Source organism: Capricornis sumatraensis, chromosome 8 (genome assembly GCF_032405125.1).
Source record: "Capricornis sumatraensis isolate serow.1 chromosome 8, serow.2, whole genome shotgun sequence".
Lineage (NCBI taxonomy): Eukaryota > Metazoa > Chordata > Mammalia > Artiodactyla > Bovidae > Capricornis > Capricornis sumatraensis.
Window position 1 is genome coordinate 99,680,113 of NC_091076.1, and position 23,483 is coordinate 99,703,595.

The following is a 23,483-nucleotide window of genomic DNA, read 5'->3' on the forward strand; positions in this document are numbered from 1 at the left end:
GGGGCTGGTCTGGACAGGACCTCGGCCCCCTGCTCTGCTGCAGGACAAGGAAGGGGGACCCACTGGCAGCCTCAGGGGACAGACAGGGGCACCTGTACACAAAGGGGCTCACACGCCACACTTCACACACCAGGTTAAGACACGACATTCCTTCACCTACACACAATTCAAACAGTGACTAGAACTGATGACTGGCAAATTTCTAAGAGGATTGTTAAGACCCTCACGAGTTCTGTCTTGCTGGAAACCACATTTAAAACTCAGAACCCAGACGTCAGCAGCTGCTCCACTTCTTAAGCCCACAGTGGGGTGGAGTGCAGGGGGGATCCCATGTCAATCACCAAGCCCTAGTCACCACAGCAGCCTCACCCCTTCCCTGTGTCACCAAAGAGAAAGTTCCACAAACAGGTTTCCCCAGTCACCTGTGGTCGGTGAGGCTCCTGAGTGAGCAGAGAGCTTGAGAGGCGGGGGCTAGGCGTGGAGTAGTCTCTGGTGGAAGTGTCTCGAAGCAAAAGTGCAGAAGACAGGCTTGCTCGGGGCTGAGCGAGCTTGGCAGGTGAGGGCTGCGTGGAAGGGGTGGGCTGTCCCAAGTGACTGTCTGCTGCTGGATGTTCACAAACCATGTCCAAATACAGAAGAAACTTGTCCCAGGCACAGAGGGTGGGGGTCTGTCCGTCCCATTCTGTTCCAGCTCAGCTTCTGGGCGTGACTCCCTGTCCCCAAGACGTGCTCACAGCCTCACACTGTCCATGATTTGGGTGCAGGTTGGACCAGACGTCAGGCAGGTTCTCACAGAGTCCGTGCCACAAGTGCAGACTTTATAACCTAGCAGAAATAAAGTAAGAGTTCGGAGCCCCCACGCCCAGCTGCCCACCAGTCAGGCAGGCAGAGCCCCACATGGGGGACACGCAGTGCCTCCCTGTCATCACTCTTCATTTTAGGCATTGCTTTTCATTAGGGTGTAGCTGAAGCTCCATCAGGAAGTGAGCACAGCACAGCCCCCGAGGAGCTGGGGGTGGGGATCCCCTCTGTCTGTCCACCTAGGGAGCCGGACACCATTGATCTGCCTCTAAAGCCACTTGAACCTTTGTACTGACAGGGAAGGGGCATGCAGTTTATCACTTTCTGAGTGACTTTCTGGGAAATAACCTGAGGGGTTGTGTGACAACTGTTCTTTGTTAATTTTGTTGATGCCAATTGCTTCCAGGTGTTTACCTCCAATGGCCCCACCGTGATCATGCCCACCTGGTTCTGCTCCCGAGCCTGGTTCGCCCACGTGGGCCCGTTTGATGAGGGCGGGCGGGTAAGTGTGGTCCACGGATCCCTCCTCTGGGCACATGGGGAGGGGCTTTGAGGGCCTTCCCGGCGCTCCCTGGGGCTGCGTGCGGGTGCTGGGCCTCCCCGGGAGCAGCGGGTTTCTGTGTGAAGACGGTGGGCGTCTGTTCTGGGCTCACACCTGCGCGGCCACCTCATCCTGGTTTAAGGGCTGTTTGTGGGGAAGCGCAGGACACGGGCAGTGCCCCGCCCTGCCACCCCGGGTGGCACCGGGAGAGGAGTGCCCCTCGCTCCCCTGCGGGCAGCGGCCCCGGAGCACTGGGGTCCGAGCTGGCCCGGGCCTCCCTCACAGGGCAGGACCCATGCTGGCCTCTGGCTCAGAAACAGGGACGTGGACCCCGACTGCTCTCCCTCCCTCCTCGACGGCCTTAGAGGGAACACTCCGACAGAACACTCGGTCAGAAGGTAAATCTCACGGTTGAGTAGTTTGCTTTCCTTTAACTCTTCTTAAATTGGCTTTGAGACGTGTGTCTGGTCTTGTGGTGGATGGAGCCCATGGGCCAGATGTGTTAAGGCCCAGCAGGCCGGAAGGTGGGGTGACGCAGGCCCAGGCTCCCCCTCTGCCCCAGGACCGTGGCCCCCGTCCAGCCCGCTCGGAGTCTTCTCTCCACTTTGGAGGGGACTGTCACCCACTGCTAGGGGCCCAGTGGATCCTTGGCGTGGGGCCCCCCTCCTCTGACCGCCCTCCAGGGAGAGGCCGGCTCCTCTGCTGCGCCTGCGCTGGACCCCGGCCAGACAGTCCCTCGCCTGTCTACCCAGACATGCCTTCCAGGAGCCGTGCTGGTCTCACGCATACAAACCAGGGGCCCAGCCCGCCTGTCCTCAGGACTGGCCAGACTGGGGAATGTCTGTGCCGCAGCTCCACTGGCCTCCCTGTCCTGGAGGGTCTCGTGAGCGCATAGCCGCACTCTGCCCAGGGGCTCCCACCAGGAAGGCCAGAGAGATGGCAGGGTATCCTCTCTGCCAACAAATTCTCCTTGAACTCAAGGCGTGGGGGGAGCAAAGGGACACCCCATGAGTCTCCCCACCACTAAGCAGGTGCTGCAAAAGCTCTCAGTGGTGCTGAGTCCAAGCACCTGTTCTCATTCCTCTGCGGCGAGTAGCTCCAAGATGGTCATCAGGAGGCATTCCTTAAGTCACAGCCATGAGCAGCTTCAGGACGGGAAGCGTGTCAGGCCTCTTAGCACAAGTTAATTCTTCCTGGAGAGAGAGCTGCGGAAGGAAAAGAAAGTCCATCCCTCTCTTTGTACAGGGCTCGGGGATCAGGGACCAAGGACCTGGGCTGGGATGGGGCCATGGCTGCAGCAAGTGAGGGATGTGGGCATGAGGAGGGGGTCACAGATGGCCATGAAGCCCACCGCCAGGATGAGGACATGAGGTGTTTCCTGGTTCCTTCAGGCCCTCCCCCAAGAAAACAGGTTGAGCTGAAGAGTTCTTTGTGGAATGCATTTGTGGGAGCACTGATATGCTGGGGGCTGGATTTAAGTTTGGGGGCTGGTCCTCAGCTGATTCTCTGTGTCCGGGAGGCTGCAGTTCTCACCCAGGAGGGAAGAGCAGGGAACTGGAGCCGCCGGGACAGTTGAGGTGCTAAAGGTCTCAGAGCAGGATGGCAGCGAGACTCGGGGATAAACGAGGACGCAGTGGGCACGAGCTGAGGACGCAGCGGGCACGAGCTGAGCCCGCAAGGTGCTCAGGTTTTAAATCCAGAAGATGCACTCTCAGAGTGAGGTGGAGGGGAGAAAGAGAGTTGGAGGAAGGTGTGGGATGACACCCAGCTTGAGGGGTCTGGATGCCCCCAGGAGGCAACTGTTTCAGGCCCTTAAACCAGAAGGAAAGTGACCAAAATGGTGTTTGTTGGTTCAGAACAGAGCTCTTCTGAGGGCGGGGATGGTCCAGAGTGGGTCATGGTTGCTCAGAAGAGCTGCTGCCCAGCACGGCAGACACTTTTCAGAAGTGCCTTTGCACCTGTTGGAAAGATCCTCAGGCTTGGAGTCGCTGTGTGGCTTGTGAGCTGCCACCCTCTCTCTGGAGGGGGGACCCCCAGCTCCTTTGCATTTTAGCCATTCTGACCAGAGTTGTGTGGTTTCCTGTTGTAATTTAATCTACATTTTCTAGATGACTTACGACGTTGAGCAGTTTTTCACGTGCGGATTGGCTGCTCCTGTTTTTATGAAGCATCCAGATTTTTTTGCCCGGTTTTGGGTGAAGCGTCTTATTTGGCCAAGGAGGTCTCCGTTGCAGCACGCGGGATCTTCCATCTTCGCTGAAGCACGTGGGATCCTTAGCTGCAGTCTGAGTGCTAGTGCTAGGGATCTCGTTCCCTGACCCGGGATCAACCCAGGCCCCTGCACTGGAGTCCCGGAGTCTTAGTCACCTGGACTTGATGCTTCTGATGCAGGGGGCCTGGACCGCCGGAGAAGCCCCTGCGGTGTCTTCTTGTTGAGGTGTTGCTGTGCTGGGTCAGATGCGTGCTCCTGGGCGTCTCCTCCCGTCCTTGGTCTCTCTGTTCTGGGATCTTCCCTCACTCCCACCTGTGTTTGCCCAGGTTCTGTCCAGAGGACGTCAGGGCAGCGAGGTTGGGGCGTCCACCTCTGTTTCGTGGGTTTCATCTCCCCACCCTGGCGCCCCCTGCTCTTAGCCTGAGCCTCACAGGTGCTGCAGAGGTTGGCCTCTCAGACACCCAAAGCCAGAAGCTGGCATCTTCTCTCGTGCCTTAAAAACCTCTTGGTATCAAAGAAGGTTTGTATTTTGTCATCTCTGTATGGAATGCCTTTAATCCCATATGCTCTTCTTAAACCTCTCCTGCTCAGCTTTTTGTGTTTGTTTTTGAAGGTATTCTGACTCCTACCTGTTGCTTGAACGGCAGTCAGTGGGTCAGCCTATTCCTTCTCTCTCTCCTGCTGATTTTGATGTGTGATTTCTGCTCACATCAGAAGGCGGCTGAGTCTCTGGGTGCCTGTCCGAGTCCCTGGACTCAGCCTCACACGTCAGGCTTCCCCACGTCTGAAGGGCCATGGCATTCCTTGTTCCTGCACAGACTGTGGTTTTGGACACACGAAGGAGGGATGGACTGCACAGAAAACCCTGGGCCACACCTTCCCTCCCGTCCTGAGGACACAGCTCCCCACTGCCTCACTTTGCCTGACACTCCTCAGACTCAGCTGGAGGCAACAGGGGAATTCCTGCCTTGTTGTTAAAGATTCTTGGTTTCACTGGGTTCCGACGTGATCTGGTTCCGATGTGTGGGGACCAGGTCTGCTCTCACCTCTCTCTGGCTTATAGTTTTAAGTCTTAGCTGTCTGCCATTGCTGTGGTTTTCTGTTTCAATATTCATTACACACTGGCTAGATTTTCTTTGTCTTCCATTTCAACAACTTTCTCCTAACCCTTTTTTATTATTTAATTTTCTTCACTTCCCTGTGTTTCTTCAGTGCCCCTTATTTTTATTCAGATCTGTTTTCCCTGGAGAACCTTCTAGTTTCGTCTTCACTTCTCACATAATTTTGTCTTTTTCTTCTATTTCTTTTTTGAGTTCAGTCAATCCCCTCTTATTTAAAAGGTTTATTGGGGTATAATTCGTGTAATTCACCTGTTAAGTGTGCAGTTCAGTGTATTTCAGCACATTCACGGGGATGCACAGCCATCACCACCGTCTGATGTCACGAAAGAGCTTCACCTCCCAGGGAAGCCCACGTGCGGTCACACCCCCAGCCCAGGCTAGTCCCCTCCTCCTCTTCTCCTGTCTCCCCTGCTCTTTGCACGGGTCCAGCTCTGTTAGTTATGGCATTTCTGGCTCAAGATGGCCCCCCCCGTTCTCAGGCCTTGCGGAGGACATGAGATTTCACTGGGAGAGTTGTTCACAGAATTTTCTTCTCCTTCGTGATTTTTGGTGGTGGTGGTTCTGTTTGGGGTGAGTGTCTGTTCGCAGAGTGTTTGTTTTCTGTCTCTTGTCATGCTGGCTGTGTAGCCTCTGTTCACAGGATTCCGACCCCAAGGTCGCCCCTTCTGTGACCCCAGGGAAGGACAGCAGCGTTGAGGGCAGGAAGGGGAGGAGAGTGTGTCCCCCCTTCTGTTTCATCCCGCAGGATCCGCATCCCTTTTCTCCACATCTCCGAGGGCACACGCCCTCCCACACCCCATGAGCCCCCAAAGCAGGGGTGACCCTCTCCACGGAGGACTGGGCTCAGCACCTGGCTTTCCACCTCCTCTGGCTAAATTCTCAGTTGCCTCTTTGCCAGAAAAGAAAACTCTGGGGTTGAGTTCCTACTGGTCATGAGCAGAGAGGACATCTCTCCTTCCTAAATCTATAAAGTGCGGAGTTACAATGTGCTCTTGAAAGGTGCCTTTGAACATGCAGAAAATTAGCAAAAGGAAAAACATAGAAATCACCTGTGAGCCCATCACCACACAGCTGCTCTGAACTTTTGTGTGCGGTCCTTTTGTCTTTCTTTAACCATGGACGACTTTTAGCTGAGCTGAAAACACATTTTTTCCCTGAATTTTGGCTGCGCTGGGTCTTCACTGCTGCTCGCCGGCTTTCTCTGGTTGCGGCTAGTGGGTGCTCCTCTCTAGCTGCAGTGCGCACGCGCGCACAATTGTGAAAGCTGACTTTTAACATTTTGGTATAAATCCTTTCATGACTTGTGGTCTTTGTGAAAACACTTCAGTCACCACAGTGGTCCATCACGTCACGGAATGACTCAGCAGCTGACACTGAAGTGAGGCTGTTCGCGTGGCTCCCGCGTCGCTTTCCTCTGCGGCCTGCTGCCTGTCAGCCTCCCATGTGCTGAAACCCCCTGGCGGCGATTCCCTGGGCAGGGTGGCTCTGTGTGGGGACCGACGCGCTGCTCAGTGTGGCAGCTCAGGAGTGAGCCCAGCGGGCTGCCCACAGGGTGGCTTTCAGGCCTGAGCCAGGAGGTGGCAGAATTCATGGCCGGGTGATCACAGACAAGGGGCATCAGTTCATCACAGACCCCAGAGGCTGGGTGCACAGGGCCCAGTCGGGATACACTTGGGCCAAGAAGCTGGCCAAAAGAGGCCAGGAGTCCCCTCTCTCCCCAAGGGTAACGGCCACGGGGCTCTGCCAGGGCATCGAGACCTCAGAGGCCAGCCATGCCGCCTTCCCCTCAGGGTGGATGAGCTGGGCGAGCGACAGTGGCTCTACTGGGAGCAGTCAGCCCTGCCATGGTGCTGGCGCTGCCCTGTCCTGAGCTTGGGCTGAAGAGGCAGAACAGGCTGGGGCCAGCGCACAGCAGCCTCTGCACTGTGGGGAAACCAGCCTCTGCCCGGAGCAGGGGTCCTGGCAGCTTGCCCAGCTGTCGCTGGGCTCTGCTCGCCAAACACGCCCTGGGTGACCTCCTGTCCAGACCCTCTGCTTTCTTGGTTTTCACCTTGAACTCTAGGAAGTGAAGGAACCGCGATTGTTATCCCCGTCAGGACTGAGGTCCCCCAGCCCTGGACTGACCAGCAGGGCAGCCGCGGCCCCGCCAGCCAGCCCTGATCTGAGCCCTTCTCCAGAGGAGGGTGGGAGGCCTGGGTTCTCACAGGACAGGAGGACCCCGTGGGACCCTGCAGACCCTCGGAGCAGCGTGCCCGTCAACAGAGAGGGGCCAGTGAGAGCAACGACGGGGCTTGGGTCTACGCCTCAGGCACCTTCTTGCCCCGGAGCCGCCTCTTATGGTCACATTTGCCGAGCCCTGGCCTCGAGCTGGGGGCAGCTGGATGTGTTGTTTTCCAGCTGAGGCCTCACCGGTCAGGCTGGGCTCAAGTGTGGGGGCCTCGGGCCGACCTCCATCTCCCGTTGCCTGAACCAAGGCTCTGTTCTGAGTGGACACGTTTCTTCACTCTGCAGGGTGTCCCTGAGGACCTGCTGTTCTTCTACGAGCACCTCAGGAAGGGCGGTGGGGTCGTCCGCGTGGACCAGAGCCTCCTCCTCTACCGCTACCACCCTGGCGCGGCCACACACTCCGTCCTCGAGTACGTGGGCCTGGGATCCAGGCGGGGCGGGGGGGATCCCAGTCAGGTCTCTGCCCCAAGGTGGGGACCTGGGAGCATGGCTGACACCAGGGCCCACGGCCTCCCAGGAGGGAGGTTGTCCCCAGTCTGTGGACCAGCGTTTTCCTCAGGATCAAGGCTAAATGTCTGCTCTCACTTTTATTATTTATTTCAGTTGCTTTGGGTCTTTGTTGCTGCACAGGCTATCTCTAGTTGCAGCGAGCAGGGCCTACTCTCTAGTTGCTCCTCATCGTGGGGGCTTCTCTCATTGCAGAGCACAGGCTCTGGGCGCTTGGACTTCAGTAGTTGCGGCTCAAGGTCTCTAGAGCATGAGCTCAGTAGCTGTGACACGGGGCTAAGTTGCCCCGTGGCACGTGGGATCTTATGTCCTGGACCGAGGATCAAACCCGTGTCCCCTGCATGAGCAGGCAAATTCCTAACCCCTGGACCATGGCTCAGTGGGTAAAGAATCTGCCTGCAGTACAGGAGACAGAGGAGACGTGGGTTCGATTCCCTGGTCAGCAAGATCCCCTGAGGGGGCATGGCAACCCACAGCAGTATTCTTGGCTGAAAACTTCCGTGGGCAGAGGAGCCTGGCAGGCTACAGTCCAAAGGCTGGACACAGCTGAGCAACCAGGCGCACCCAAAATTCACATGTAGATTTGTCTGGGGGTCCTGCTCTCACTTGATTTGAGCTGAAAGGACTCAGAATGAGCCCAGCCCACCACTGGTGTGATTACAGGTGGGCTGGGGGCGTCCTCTTCCTTCTCTGCCCACCAAGGGGAGGGCGGCTGGGGCAGAGGTTGGGTCATCCCCTACGTGGGCCATCGCAAAGGCTGGCCCCCTCCTTGTCATGGCTCACGGCCTCCCAAGTTCCAAAGCTGGAGATCGACTGCCAGGAGTAGGGCAGGGGAGGTGCCCGAAGTGCAGGCTGGGTTAAGTCGAGGGAGCCGTGTGTTTTCCTTTCTTTAGTTTGAACTCTGTGCATGTGCACATGCATGTTTGTCAGGTGTGTGTGAGTTTTGTTTTAAATAACCACAAGTGTGGAGACCCTTGATGCTACTGTGATGCTGCTCACTTGGGAACAGAGAGGAGTGGAGCCCTGAAACAGGCCTGTGATCAGGGCATCTTCTGAGTGAAAACAGCGTGATGCAAAGGCATGCATTTGAGTTTCTGGACACAGAGGAGACTCTGTTCTTCCCCAGAGGGTATGAGACTTGTTGGAAGGCGTGGCTGCTCAGCTGCTGTCCAGAGAGGTCTCCTGTCCACTGTCACAGCGGGCGTGATGCTGATTGGAGAATGTGTCGTGGGGGGATCGCAGATTGCAGTATTTGTATCCATTTGGGAGATCCTTGAACTTTCACACGTGCGCTATTCCTTACTGAAGCTTAGCTTCTTATGTTTTCCAGCTTTAAGCAAAAGAGCTTGATTTCTCTTGTCTTTTGATAAATCTGAATTTTGATATAGTAGTTTTAGTGTCCAATACTCTTGCCTGGAAAATCCACGGATGGAGGAGCCTGGTAGGCTGTAGTCTATGGGGTTGCTAAGAGTCGGACACGACTGAGCGACTTCACTTTCACTTTTTACTTTCATGCACTGGAAAAGGAAATGGTAATCCACTGCAGTGTTCTTGCCTAGAGAATCCCAGGGATGGGGAAGCCTGGTGGGCTGCCATCTATGGGGTCGCACAGAGTCGGACACGACTGAAGCAACTTAGCAGCAGTATAGCAGCAGCAGCTTTAGTGAAGCATCACAGGGAGTTTATTGTCACGAACTTGACTCAAGTAAGTGCGATTTGCACACATGGGGTGAAGGTCTAGGGGGACCTAAGAGTCCTAAATGTGTGTATCCCTAATCACAGAGTTTCAAAATACACAGGCAAAAACTGGTAGAAATAGAGGGAGAAGTAGACAAACCCATAGTTAGAGCTGAAAATGTTAATATTCCTGTCTCAGTAATTGATAGAAGTTGGGAAGTCTGTGAGGATCAGAAGATTTGAGCAACACTGTTAATTAACCAACATAAAAGTAGACATTTAAGGAACACTATAGAAAGAAAGTGAAGTTGCTCAGTCATGTCCGACTCTTTGTGACCCCATAGACTGTAGCCTGTCAGGCTCGTCTGTCCATGGGATTTTCCAGGCAAAAATACTGCAGAGGGTTGCCATTTCCTTCTCCAGGGGATCTTCCTGACCCAGAGATCAAACCCGGGTCTCCTATATTGCAGGAAGATGCTTTACCATCTGAGCCAACAGGGAATCTACAAGGAACACTAAACTCCAGAATATACATACTTTTAAAGTACAATAGACATTAATTTGGGCCAATAAGCAAGTCTGAATACGTTTCAAATGACTGAAATACTGGGTGTTTTATAAATTAGAAACCATTAAGACATCTTGAATATCCAAAATATTTGCAAATTAAGCAACCAAGAGAAAAAATTACAAGGATACTAGGGGGAAATTTTAATGACAAAACAGTATGTAAAAGTTTGTGGGATTTAGCTAAAGCAGAGTTTATAGTAAGATTTTATGGCTTTAAAAGCTTACGTTATTAAAGAAAGAAGCAATTATCTAAGTCGCCACGTTTAAAAGTTACAAAACCAACAGCAAAGTAAACTCAAATAGAAGAAAAGGAATAAAGAAGGTACAACTGAAAAGGGACTATCAATAGGAAAAAAAATGAACAAAACCAGGAATTGGTTTGAAGTCAGTGCAGTTGAAAAACCTCTAACAAGATTGATTTTTAAGAGAACAGATTGCCAATATACTGAGAATTAAAGAGAGGACATCAGTACAGATCCAAGAGATACTTAAAGTATAAATAATAATTAAAATTAGATTAGTAATTTTAAATTTTTCATAAAAGCCAAGCCAGATGGCTTTCCTGATATATTCTATCAAAAATGTAAAGTGAAGTCACTCAGTCGTGTCTGACTCTTTGTGACCCCATGGACTGTAGCCTACCAGGCTCTGAGGAGCCTCTCAGTCCATGGAATTTTCCAGGCAAGAGTACTGGAGTGGGTTGCCATTTCCTTCTCCAGAATATTAATCTTACATGAATTCCTTCAGGAAATAGAAGAGGAGAAAAATCTATTGGGTGTTGGGAGGGAGGAGCTTCACACTTACTCCCTAAGACTAGCATGACTCTGAAGTTTAAAATGCTACAAGAATATTACAGGAAAATAAAATTACAGACCAATATCCCTTAAGAGAATAGGTACAAAAAATCATTCACAAAATATTGCCAAGTCAAATTCAGAAATATATATGAAAGGATAATACATGAATACAATTCTGGTTTAACTCTCCAAAATCAATTAGTATGATTTGCTACAGTAAAAGAATAAAGGATAAAAATCACACAGCCCAATAGATGCAGAAAAAATAATTAACAAAATTCAATATCCCTTTATGGTTTTAAAAAAATCTCAGAAAACTAGAAATGGAAACTTTCTCAGTCTGATAGTATCTACACAAACCCATAACTAACCTCATATTTAATAATTAAAGACTGAAAGCATTCCCTTCTAAGATCAGGAGGAAGCGATCTCCTGATTGTTCCTCCTCCTACTTCTATTCAACATAGTAAGGGAAGTCAGTGCAGAAAGATCACGAGAAAAGACACAAGCATTAGAAGGTGGAAGGAAAACTAGCATCATTTGTATCAATAGATGGCATGATTGTGTCTCATAGGAAATCAAAACCAATAATATAGTGAGTTTTCCAGGATACAAATTCATAGACTTGCAATAAAACAATTGAAAAAAAATGCAGTTTAAAAAATGTACAATAACATCAATGATAAAATATTTTTAAATGTAACAAAGTATAGCTCTATCTGCTAAAATCCATTCCAAAAAATGCTGAGGGAAATTAAAACCTATACAGTAGATCGATGGAGAGAGATACCACATTCATGGATTGGAAGATTCATTATTGTTTTTTTTTACTTATTTTTGGCTGTGCTGGGTCTTGGTTGCTGCATGCAGGCTGTATCTAGCTGTGGCGGGTGGAGGCTGCTCTCTAGTCGCCGTGCACAGGCTTCTCATTGCAGTCGCTTCTCCGTGCAGAGCATGGGCTCTGGGACACGCAGGACTCAGTGGGTGAAGGGCGTGGACTCAGTGGCTGCAGTCTGCACTGTCGAGAGCTCAGGCCCAGTAGCAGCACACAGGCTTGGTTCCCCCGCGGCCTGTGGAATCTTCCCAGACCAAGGGTCGAACCTGTGTCCCTGCATCAGATTCTTAACCACTGAACCATGAGGGAAATCCCAAGACTCAGTATTGTTAACATCAGTTCTGCCCAAACTGATCTGTAGATTCAGTGCAATCTCTGTAAAAGTCCCAGCTGGCTTCTTTGTAGAAACTGATAATCTGATTTTAAAATTCACAAAAAAATCAGAGGACCCAGACTGGCCTAAATAATTTTGAAAAGAGCAAAATTTGAGGATCCATTGTGCCTGATTTTAAGACTCACTCTGAAGCTACACCAATCAGGAAAATGTATTAGTAGCATAAATGCAGAAATACATATCAGTGAAGCGGAGCAGAGAGTCCAGAAATAGACTCACAACTGATTTTCAACAAAGTCTCCAAAGGCATTCAATGGAAAAAGAAAAATGTTTTGAACAAATGAATATGTATATGGAAAAAAACTCACCCCCTTATTGAAGAATTAATTCTAGATGGCTTAGATGTAAAAATAGAAGCAGTTAAATGATAAAGCTTCTAGAAGAAAACATCAGGGAATATCTTCACAACTTTGGGATAGGCAAACATTTATTAGAGAGGACACCAGACTCTTCAGCCGTTTAAAACTTGATAAATCGAACTTCAAAATTAAAAACTTTTTGCTCCTAAAAAAACATTTCCATTAGGAAAATGAGTAGACAAACCACAGACTGGGAGAAAATATTCATATTTTATGTATCTCACAGAGGACAAGTGTAGAAACTATATTAAGAACCTCTACCACCGAAAAATAAAAATCTAATAAAAATAAGTAAAATTCTTGAATGGACATGACACTTCACAAATAATATATAAATGGGCAATCAGTCCATGAAAAAGGTTTCATCATTATTATCAGAGAAATGAAAACTAACCTCTTCACACCCACTGGAAGGGTTAAAAGTAATGTCTGCAATTCCAAATCATGGGGAGGATGTGGACCACCAGACACATATTTATTGTTCTTGGCAGTGTAAACATGGCGCATCCTCTCTCGAAAGTTGTTGGACCTTATTTTATTAACACCTGCCCTGTGGCCCAGCAATTCCATGTCTAGGTGTTTATCCACGAGAAATGAGTGAATTGCTCAGCATTTCTCTATTAGCAGCCAAGAGCGGGAGCAACCCAGATGCCAGTCAGCAGGTGATCGAGAAGCACTGCTATAACGGAGTACTGCTCAGCAGGAGAACAAACAACTGATACCTGCCAGACCAGGATTAATATAAAAAATATATATATGTATGTATGTATATGATTAGTAAGAGAAACCGGATACAAAAACACATACACTGTGGCTTCCACTTTTGCAACAGGCAGAACTAGTCCACAGTGACAAAAGCGAGACTGCTCTTCTCAGGGAAAGGAGGTGCCAGAAACTTTCTGGGGTGATGGAAGTGCCCCACATCTTGATAGGGGTGGGGGTTACCTGGATACCTATGTTTGTCATAACTGCCTGACTTGTATGTACACCTAAGCTCCTTGCTCTTATTCTATGTGAATTTCATTAACAATTATCCAACTGTCTGCCAAGTATATCTTCAGGAAAGTAACCACTTTCCCACCATCCATAAAATGGGAGTTGGAAACTCTGGGTGAATAAAATGCAAAGATAGTTTTTCTGGACACAAGTCTTCTGCAGAGCTGAGAAGTGCTTGGGCACCTAAGATGCTCTGCAGGGCTAAGAAATGCCTGGACCTCTAGGATCTCTTCCACTGTCTCCTGAAGGTTCATGTGTCCGTGTGTTGAGCTGCTGTGAAGCAAGCTGATGTGGAGGCGGGTCTGTGGCAGCCCACCGCGCCTCGCCACGCTGTGCCCGTGTATCTGGGGGGCAGGTATCTGGCCAGATGGCTTGTGCCACACACATCCATATCCTGTTTCCATGCGATAAGTCTTTTATGCCGGGACTCTTCTCTTTTTGCAGTGTGAGGCTTTGCCACCCACAGTGTAAAAGAGGTGATCTCATGTTAGTTTCTGTGTTGGATTAAAGTCTTTGAGCAGCAAAACCTCAGAGAGCAGTGAGCACTAATTACACCTTCAGGCTTGTCAATAACTGAATTCCTTCAAAGTCTTTCCCCAAAAGCCCTATGAGAGGCTCCTTGAATCTTGTCCTTTACATTTTAAATTGAGAATGATCAACATTTATATCATTTAACAGTTTCACTATGAAATACTTCCAACAGCCAGAAGGCATGGAGGAATCGTCTTTAAGATGAAGTTACCCATTTCCCCAAATCTGCATCTCCCAGGTTCCATTTCCTGGTGTCCCAAGTGGGAAGTTTATTTGCCACAGGACCCATTTCTTTATACTTTGATCACGTGTGATGCCCTCTAAACAGTATACTTTGCCTCTTTAAAAATGTGATGTTGGTGGCACATTCTGCCTCATTCTTGCTGAAAGTGGCAGGTGGCAGGTGCTGGACACCAGGGCAGCCGAGTCTCCCTTGGGCTCCTGTGCCTGGTGTCCCCCACGTCTCCTGAGCACGTGGACATGAGCTGGGCATGTCCAAGGGTCCATGTGGGGCAAGGAGTGTGACCTTGTCGTCCACGCTCCTGGGTTCAGTCACTCAGCCAATAGCTGGAGCGCTGCCGCTCCCCGCTGCCTCAACCCGGGCCCCAGACCAGGGGGACTTGTGGGGCGGGCTCCAGGTCGGGGAGGAAGGCCTGGGGCATCAGAGGCCCTGCGCTCCTCGCTCACACCCCTCACCCACTCCTCACCCCTGCAGGACCACCATCTGGGCCCACCGTGTCCGCTTCCTGGAAGAGCAGGCCCTGCCCCACTGGGCAACTTTCACCATCTGGAACGCGGGCCGGCAGGGCCGCCGGCTCTACCGCAGCCTGACTGCGGGCTCACAGCGCAAGGTGGGGGCCTGCCCCTGCACCACCCCCTACTCCGCCCCAGCCCCATCCCACCCCCCACCCTGCCCGTCAGGCAGCACTGCCCCTGATGCCCCTGAGGCTGTGTCCTGTGTCCTTCCCAGGTGGCTGCCTTCTGCGATGTGGACGAGAACAAGATCAGAAAGGGCTTCTACTGCTATGAGGACTCTCAGGTGCGGGCCCCCCACCCCCCGCCTGGGAGCCACTCACACCACACCTGGTCCACCTCTGGGTGCCATCCAGGCCTTTTGAGTAGACACTTCCCAGAACCTTTCTCCTGGGGAAAGGCCATCCGAGCCCAGGTAGCTGCCAGGCTTGGCAGAGGCAGCCCCCAGGCTCCTGGAGTCTCTTGGACCCCAGAGGGCCCCTGTGCCTGCCCTCTGCTGCCCCCAGCCCCACTGAAGATGCTATTCACAGGCCTGGGTCTGTCCGCTGCCTGCCTTGGGAGTCCTGGGGCAGCTGTCGATGGCTGGGCCAGGGTGTTGGGGAGCAGGTCCAGTCATGGGTCCGGCCGTGGCCCTGGTGCCCATCTGAGGGTGTCAAACTGTGAACAGGGCAGACGTGGGGGAGCAGGGAGTAACACGGGGCAGCCCATGACCCTCCTCTCCTCTCAGGAAAGGCCCAAGCCCCGGATCCCAGTCCTGCACTTCCGAGCTGCACGGCCACCCTTTGTCATCTGCGTGAAGCTGGTGAGTATCAGCTCTCCTCCCACGTGTGGCTAGGACAGCCCCAGGGTCAGGTAGTATGGTGTGTCCACCAGGAGGGCGTGGGCTAGGATGGCAGGTGGCAACCACCGCTCTGGGGGTGGAGGGCAGGAGGGTGGCCTGCATGGGGGCGGGGACAGGAACAACAGGGCCACCTCCAGCCAGGCCCGGGGTGTCGGGGAGGCAGCGGTGCCCCATAAAGCAGGCTGCACTTCCCATGAGAGCTGCAGGGGACGAGGCTGCCCAGCTGCACCCGTGTGGCCCTGCGCACGCGCCCACTGGGTGACCAGCATCCTGGCGGTTTTCTCCATCACACCCTCGCCTTTTCTCCCTATTTGTGGCCTCATGGGACAGGTGCTTGTTTCTTGACACTGGGGTCCCACAGGGAGGCTACGAGCTGGGTCCTTGAACTACCCTCTCCTCGTGGGGGTCTCATTCCCGGTGTGCGAGTTTCCATCACGAAGCCTGCTGGTGGGCTCTGGCAGTGGCAACCTTCTCTTGGCTTTGGAGCCCTCAGCCAGCTGGCCTGCCCGTCTCTTCTCCTTGGTTTCCTCCTTGGTCGACTGGTGTTCAGCACATTTTCTCTGAACAACAAGACAAGTTGTGACTTGTCTTTTCACAGGTTCTTCCCAGAAAAACTTACTTTCAACACAGTACATTTATCAGCTTTTCTCATGATGAACACTTCTAGTGTCCCCCCATTTTGGAAATTCCTCCTTGTGGTCAGAAAGATAGTCACAGATGCAAGTGTAAAGTGTCCTTAACCCACCTGGACTGTGGGGCCAGTCCTGTGGGCTTGTGTAGGGTGGGGCTGCCCCAAAGAGTCCCTGGTCGGGGGGGCCGGTGGTGGGTGAGTGAGCAGGGGCCCGTGCTGTGCCCTGGGGACGTGGGATGGTACACAGATGTGCACACAGGCGGCGGCTTCCAGCCTCTGAGGTTGGAACTTCAGTAACCAGGGTGCCAGGCCAGAGGCCTTCCTGGAGGCAGTGGCTTTTGCAGAAGGGAGGCAGTGTTCATTCAACAGTTAGGCAACAGCAGCAGGCAAGTGAGAAGGACCCGCCTCTCACCCCCACCTCAAGCGCAGACGCTCGCTGAGTCTTGGGCTCAGGGAGCCCATGGGCCCACACACACTTTCACAGCAAAGGTGGCCCACTCCGCGTGTACGCAGTGGACAAGCCCATGGAGGGCACCGGAGAAAGGAGAGCCCTTCGCTGGTGACTGGTTTTAAGGTCCCAGGCCTCCTCCTGTACCTCCTTCTGCACCGTAGCGTTACTCACAGCTTCTAAGTGCAGTTTACTGTGGTCCAGGGGTCCCCCAGAGGGGCCAGGGCAGCCCACGCTGATGGGGGATGTTGCTTCCCTGAGGCTGTGCTCCCGCGGGGCTCAAGCTGACATGGGGGGGCGTTGCAGTGTGTTGGTCAGGCGGGGGTCATGTGCAGGGCTGGAGCACAGGCTGGGCATCCCTGTTCTTCCCATCACTCAAAGCACCAGTGTGGTGAAGTCACTCAACTGTTGGGAGAGCAGGCGTGAGGACAGGCTGAGCCCAGGAGCCTGGTGCAGGGAGTGGCCTCAGAGCGCCAGCTGGTCCCACGTGGCCAGGCCCAGCCCTGGGCTCCAGCCCCACAGAAGCTGCGAGGCCGTAGAGGTGAGGTTCCCACTGCTCAGTCGGTGACTTTGACCCATGGGTGAGCTGAACACGTGGACCAGGACATAACTTCAGGGGCACAACAGGCTTTGTCAGTCTGAACAAGGCCACGTGAACATTCAGGTCCGATTTCCGTGGGACGTGTATTCAGTTCTCTCAGACACAGACCTGTGGTGGAATCGCTGGTCTTGGGGCAACTTACGCTCCACCCGTCACGGAGAGGTCCCAGTTTCTCGCATCCTCTCCCACCTCGTGACATGTGTTCATCACAGTTGTCCTGGTGGGTGACATGGCTCTCACGGTGGTTGTGGTTTGCGTCTGACAACAGTGGACTCAACAGCATCTTTTCATGGGCTCGTTAGACATTTCTTTGTCTCCTCTGGAGAAGTCTGTTCAAGTCCTTTGCCCATTTTCTGATCAAGTTGTCTTTTAATCGAGTCCTGAGAGTTCTCTATAGTTCTAGATTCAAATCCCTGATCAGATGCTTCGGCAAGTTTTTTCCTACTCCATGAGCTGTCTTTTCACTCTCTTAATGGTGTCCTTTGGTGCGCAGAAGTGCTTAACTTTGGCAAAGTCCATTTTATCAATTTTTAAAGAATACTGTTTATTTTTGGCTGGGTTGGGTCTTGTAGCCTGTGGGATCTCTTGTGGTACCTAGGCTCAACAGTTGGATCAGGCAGGCTTAGTTGCCCCACAACCTTAGTTCCCCAACTAGGAACTGAACTCAGATCCCCTGCCCTGGAAGGCAATTTCTCAACCACTAGACCACCAGGGATGGCCCCATTTTATGTATTTTAAATTTGACTGCTCCTTTTTGGTGTCACAGCTAAGAAAATAACACCCAATCCAGGGTCATGAAGATTTACCCCTGTGCTTTCTTCTAAGAGTTTTATGGTTTCTGCCCCTTCATTTAGGTCTTGGACCTGTTTTGAGTTGATGTTTGTGTGTGGGCTCAGTAGGGGCCAGTTTCATGCTTTTGCTGGTGGCTGTGCAGTGACAGTCCCGGGGCCAGGTGGCCAGATGGCTCCAGTCCCAACCTGTCACCCTGAGGTTTTCTTGTTCGACTCTTTGCCAGGTTCAACCTGTGTTATTTAACTAACGCTATATGGAAACTACAAACTTAGCTCCAAACAGCACACATTTCTTATTGTTTCACGTTTCTGTGGGTCACAGGTGGGTGCCAGCTTCGGGTGGGAGCGGTGGCGCCTGCCAGGACGCCCGCTCAGTGGGAGGCTCACGTGCAGCAGGTTTGCTTCCAGACTCTCGTGGTCACTGGCAGCCATCAGAGCTCAAGGATGTGGGCCAAGGGCCTCAGTGCTTTGCTGGCTGTTTGCCACCTGTCCCCACTCCCCCCGGGATGGCAGCTTATTCTGTGAAAGCCAACAAGGGGCTGGGTCTGTAGCATGACGCCCATCCCAGCAATGCATGACATCATGGAGGTGACATGCTAGAAGCAGGGCTTCCACGGGGTGCGGGCGCTGAGTCAGGGTCACAGCTTTCCGGGGCCTGACCCAGGGACGGACTCACTGCTCCTGTGGCCCTCACCCACCTGGTCTTGGGTTTCCTGGTTTGAAAGCAGTTTCCTGAGAGGCCAAGAGAAGCGATGTCCAAGTTGCCCAGGGACATTGGATGAATGATGATGGGGTTGCAAGGAGCAGATGTAACGTGAAAACTTAAACTATACATAGATGATACCTAATTTTTCAAAGATGGGTTCTCTTAAGGGTCTACTTCTCAGGGACCCAAAATAGCCATGAAGCAGACACCCCCACCCACGCAAACCTTCCCTGGGGAGCGGACATTGGGTGGGGAGGGAGCACCGTTCCCGTCCCGCCACCTGTGTGCCTTTGGAGGGTCCAGAGGCAGAAATGCAAACACAACGTGTGATTTTTTTTTTTTTTTGGCCACACCACATGGTGTTGCAGGGTCCTCCTCAGCCAGGGCCCGAAGCCTTGCCCCCTGCACTCTGTGTGTTTTAAACCAACATCAGCATGCTGTACATACTTATTCTGTATTTTGCTTTTTCACCTGATGGTATATCTTGGAGTTAATTCCACATAAACCCACTGGCGCCACCTAACCCTGTCGTGCTCACCTTCACCATGAAGGGAGCTTTCCAGCACATTGGGCCAAAGCATTGAGCCCCAACTCCCCCAACCTGCGATCAAGGCAGATTCTAGCCTTGTTTCTTCATCATTGTTTCCTAAAAAGATTAAAAGCTTTAAAAAGAAAACTACCCAAGCAACACTATCTCACCCTAAATTTTCAGATATCCCATCAGTGTTGAAATCTGCCTTGTAGGCGTGTTTTATCTTTTCACGCTTGTGTGCCGGAATGCAGACCCGAGGTAACCTCCGTCTCCCTCTTGCGACCTGTTTGTTGACGAAACTGGCTTGTGGTGTAAAGTGTTCCTAGGGGCTCAGGTCCAGGGTTCCTTGTGTCGGCAGGAACACCTCCTTCACTGCTGGCTAGAGGAGCTTCTGAGGGAATCACGTCCCTCGTCCTAAAAATATCTGCATCCTACTCAATTATACGGATGTTTCATACATTTATCCAGATATTATCTATTATTAGCTTACAGAAAATGTACAGAGTGTGGCATCTTGCAGAAAAACCCTAACGACCTTTTTGGCCAACCCAATACTTACTGATATAGCTTTAGGCCATTTTTATTCTTTGCTGTTAGAAATAACGCCGCTTATCTTTATATATGCATAATTTTGCTCAAGTGGCTACACGCTTGGGAGAAATGTTTGAAAGGTGCTGGTCAACGAGCATGCCCGCCATCAGCCATGAGACCAGCCATTCCATCCCTGGAGGCTGAGCCGGTTTACACCCCCACCCGGGACCCTTCTCCAGTGGGACCCGATGTCCCGTCTTTGCAAGCTGCTGCTGAGAAACAGTAAGGCCGTGGTTCCAACCGGCGATGTCATGTCGTGGGTAAGGAGGGCGTCTCGTCACGTTGGTAATCATCTCTGTTCCCTTTGGTACATTATCCTTTGCATTGGCCTGTTTCTCTGTTGGTCTCTGTTTTTCTTTATATAGCAACAAAAACCAACCACTGTCTGTGAAGTGCTGCAGAGTCTTCTGTGCCATTTGACTGAATTTGTATCTTTCGCCACTTGGAAGTTTTTTATTCAGGTATAGTCAAAATAATTTTTCCTTTTAAGGCTTTTAGATGTTTTATTCATTCTAAGACAATCATTCCTCGTTATGAAATTTTATAAAAACATTATCTAAGTCTAGTCCTCAGACTCCGGCATTTTCCTTAAATCTTCGATACAACTGGAATTTATTGTGTTATGGAGACTGTTTCTTTCCATGAGGATCCTCAGTTGTCCCCACGTCATTTGGTGAGACGCCCGTCTTTGCCTGTCAGCAAGTGCCATCTTTGTGTGTTAGGTATGAATGTGTACTGCGAGCTACTTCTGGAGTCCTGGCCTTTTTCTACTGATCTGTCTGCTTCGCATTGTTACTGACCGTAGCTTTATAATGTTCACCACCGAGTGCAGCTAGTCTTCCTTCATTATTCCTTTTAGAACTTTTCTCACATTTCTTCCACTTACTCTTCAAGGCCGTGCCAGGTCTTAGCTGCAGCATGTGGGATCTAGTTCCCTGACCAAGGATCGAACCCAGGACACCTACACCGGGAGTGTGGAGTCTTAGCCACTGAACCATCAGGGAAGTCCCCTCACATTTTTCTTTGATAAACTTTATTGTGAACTTTTCACACTTTTAGGAGATGGCCAAAGTGTGGCCTGTCAGCTGCATCTGTAAATATAGTTTTACCAGAACAGAGGCAACAAAGGCGTAAATACGAACCACCTGCCCTTTAAGAAAACTGCGGCATGTGTTCCAGAACCTGCTGCACAGTTTAACAGATGAGAAGCCATTCCCCCAGCACTGCCTGGTTCTGTGGTTCGTACTTTCTCAGCTAGTCCTTCCAGTCGGAGGGTGTGGTCCTGGCTTGTGTGGTGGAGTCGGCTGTGTTCTCTGGGGTCCGGCCTCCACACCACAATAGAGGCCAGCTGTTCTCTTCCCGTTGGTGGTGTGGGATCCAGCCACGGGCGTCACAGCAGAGCTTCGCGTGGAGGGTCCTGACTGCTGTCCTCGGCTTGTGGGGCGGCCGCATCTTCTGCTTTGCTAGACGACGCCTAGGGAGTGGCCAGGCCAGGGGACACACCTGGAGGCAGGGGCGGTTCCGAGGCCCCGCAGCTAGATGGTGGGGTTCGTTTCTGTCTAATCACTGGCAAGGCTGAGACCTTTCCCACATCAGGTGTGTGGATTTCCTCCCGACATTTCTGACCAGCTTCTCTACGGGATTGTGTTTCATGACCTGTAGAAGTCCCCTGTACCCTCTGGGTTCGCGTCCTTGCTGGTTTTATGTCTGACCTCTCTGTTGTCTTAAGGAGGTCTGTCTACTCATGGAAGCATCTAACTTGAACAGTTTTGTGAAGTCAGTCCCCTCCCCAGGTCAGGGACGGGCCTGCCTGCCCGGTGGCCCCTTTATCAACCTAGGTCTGTGACCGGGCTGGCCCTGAACCCACACGTGTTTCCTTTGAAAATTGGAGATAATGGGAGGAGAAAAGCGGGGCTGGGACCAGGCAGCCTGTAGAGAACAGAATGTGGAAATTCCAGTTGTTTTCCAGGTAGAACGGTTTCCATTCAAATACTTCTAGCAAAACTTAGGTAATAGCAGTAAGTTGCAGAAACGGCCAAGGACAAGGGGGAGCCTCCATGTGGGGTCCCAGGAAAGGTGACACCCAACGGGAGGAATGTGGTGGTCAGGTCACCCCTCCCACATCCCGCTAGAGATGCCCCGCTCGCTGGTTATGGAGGCAGGAGGGAACTTGGCAGGTGGCGCTGGGATGAAGGACAGGAGCCTGCAGGCATTTCCCCAAACCCGCTGTGGCCCACACGGGAGGTCTGGGGATTCACAGGGTGGCCACCAGGCAGGCTTGGCCGAAGGGTTTTGGACCACCGAGTCCTGCGCCAGCAAGGTCCCAGGGCAGACGTGGGCGGAGCCTGCCTCCTGCAGGGCCACAGCTTGTCACAGCCATGGGGACAGGCCTGGGGTAGGAAGGGCTCTGCCTGCAGCTGGTGGTGGAGTCACAGGCTGTCCCCCGGGCCGCTTCCCACCTGTGGCCCCTGAGGAGGGCGTAGGGGGTGGGGCAGGGGGACATCAGAGAGACCCCGGGATCAAGTCAGGACTAGGAAAGCTGGCTCTGCCCTGGACCCAGGCATGAGTGAATGGGACTGCCCACGTGAGCCTCACCTGAGTCCCTGGGGTGGGTCAGCCACTACCTGCAGTGGGAAGGCCAAGGGCAGGGTGGATGGAGGCCCCTCAGAGGACCCCCTGCCCCCCATCTCCCTGGTGACCAGTGAGATACAGAGGCCAGCAGATTCTCTTCGGGTCCCTCCCTCCTCTCAGCTGTGGAACAGGAGTTCATAGGGAGTAAGTACCTTCGGGTCCCCAGCACAGGCTGGATAGAGCTGACCTGTCGCTCCTCCCACAGGACCTCACGGGGGGCGTGTTTGAGGACAACCTGAGGTCACTGAACCTGCAGGAGGGCCGGGACTTCCTTCACTTCAGCTGACGGACCCATGGCAGCTGCTCCCAGGTACGTGCGAGGCCCCCTGCAGCTGCAGCCCAGGGCTGAGGGCCCCACATGCATGTGGGGGGTGGTGCCCAGATGCCCCACAAACCCCACTCACCAAGAGGGTGCTCAGTGTTTTTACCAGGCATGTTTTACATCTGGTCTGCACCCCACCATGTATTTCTGACATGTGTCCACATGTGCGTACACACAGACCAAGACCCGGAGCAGCTCCTCTGCTTGGGGCAGGGGCTTGGCTGCCCACCACGGCCTCCTCAGCATCCCTCCCATCAGTGGCACCAGCAGCTTGTACCTGTCACTCCCAGCTCCCCATGGCCACGAACCCCAATGCCCGCCTCGTTCCCAGCTCTGGCCTCTGTGGGGTCTGTGTGGGGTCAGACTGCGTTAAGAGACGTAGGGCTGGATGAGGCCCCCCGGGGGACAGAGGCTGTGCGCTGATGCTCATCCAGTGGGGAGTCACCCCCTCTCTGGGTGTGGCAGAGACCTGGGTTGGGGAGGGAGAGGCCCACAGTGGCTGGCAGGGGCTGCGGGTGTGAGTGGGCAGGGGAGCGCCTCTTTCTCTGGTTGGTCTTGTGTTGGAGGTGTGACCAGAACTGGGGAAGTGGCAGTTCTGACCACATCCTGGCCACTGGGCGTCCGCAGCTACAGCGGTCCTGAGTTAATGGCCTGGCATTGCCCATTTCTCCATTTGGTCTCTTGGTCTCAGGAGCCCAGTGGCTCTTCCCTGAAGGTGATGCTGGTGCCACTGGGCTTGTCTCCTTGATCCAAGAGAAATCATCGACGTGTTGTTAGAATATTTAGCAACAACCAGTTTCGATGACATCATCATTGATGGCGGAGTGAGTGATGACTCCCAGGGATGGAGCCCTGCCCTAGTAGTTCACATGAACGAGGCAATAACTCCTGGCACCAAGGAGGGTCAAGAGGGCTTGAACAATCAGGAGTGGCCGCGTTGTAAAGCCACATCTGAGTCGGAATTCCCAGCCTCGGTGATTAAAGCACTGCGGTCTCTGTGTGCAGAGGGTCTTGGAAGACCCTTCACAAAATACAAAGGTGTCAGTCAGAGGCAGGAGAACTGGTGTTC

At 52.5% G+C, this 23,483-nt stretch overlaps 1 protein-coding gene across 1 annotated transcript; it reads left to right on the top strand.

Annotated features, from left to right (window-relative positions):
• Nucleotides 1-1,237: 1,237 nt before the first annotated feature.
• On the top strand, nucleotides 1,238-22,378 carry B3GNTL1 (UDP-GlcNAc:betaGal beta-1,3-N-acetylglucosaminyltransferase like 1). The gene is made up of 6 exons (XM_068978405.1): nucleotides 1,238-1,303; nucleotides 7,187-7,311; nucleotides 14,283-14,418; nucleotides 14,538-14,606; nucleotides 15,048-15,122; nucleotides 22,298-22,378. Exons 1-6 carry the CDS (start codon nucleotides 1,238-1,240, stop codon nucleotides 22,376-22,378), a joined length of 552 nt encoding a protein of 183 aa, XP_068834506.1.
• Nucleotides 22,379-23,483: the final 1,105 nt, after the last annotated feature.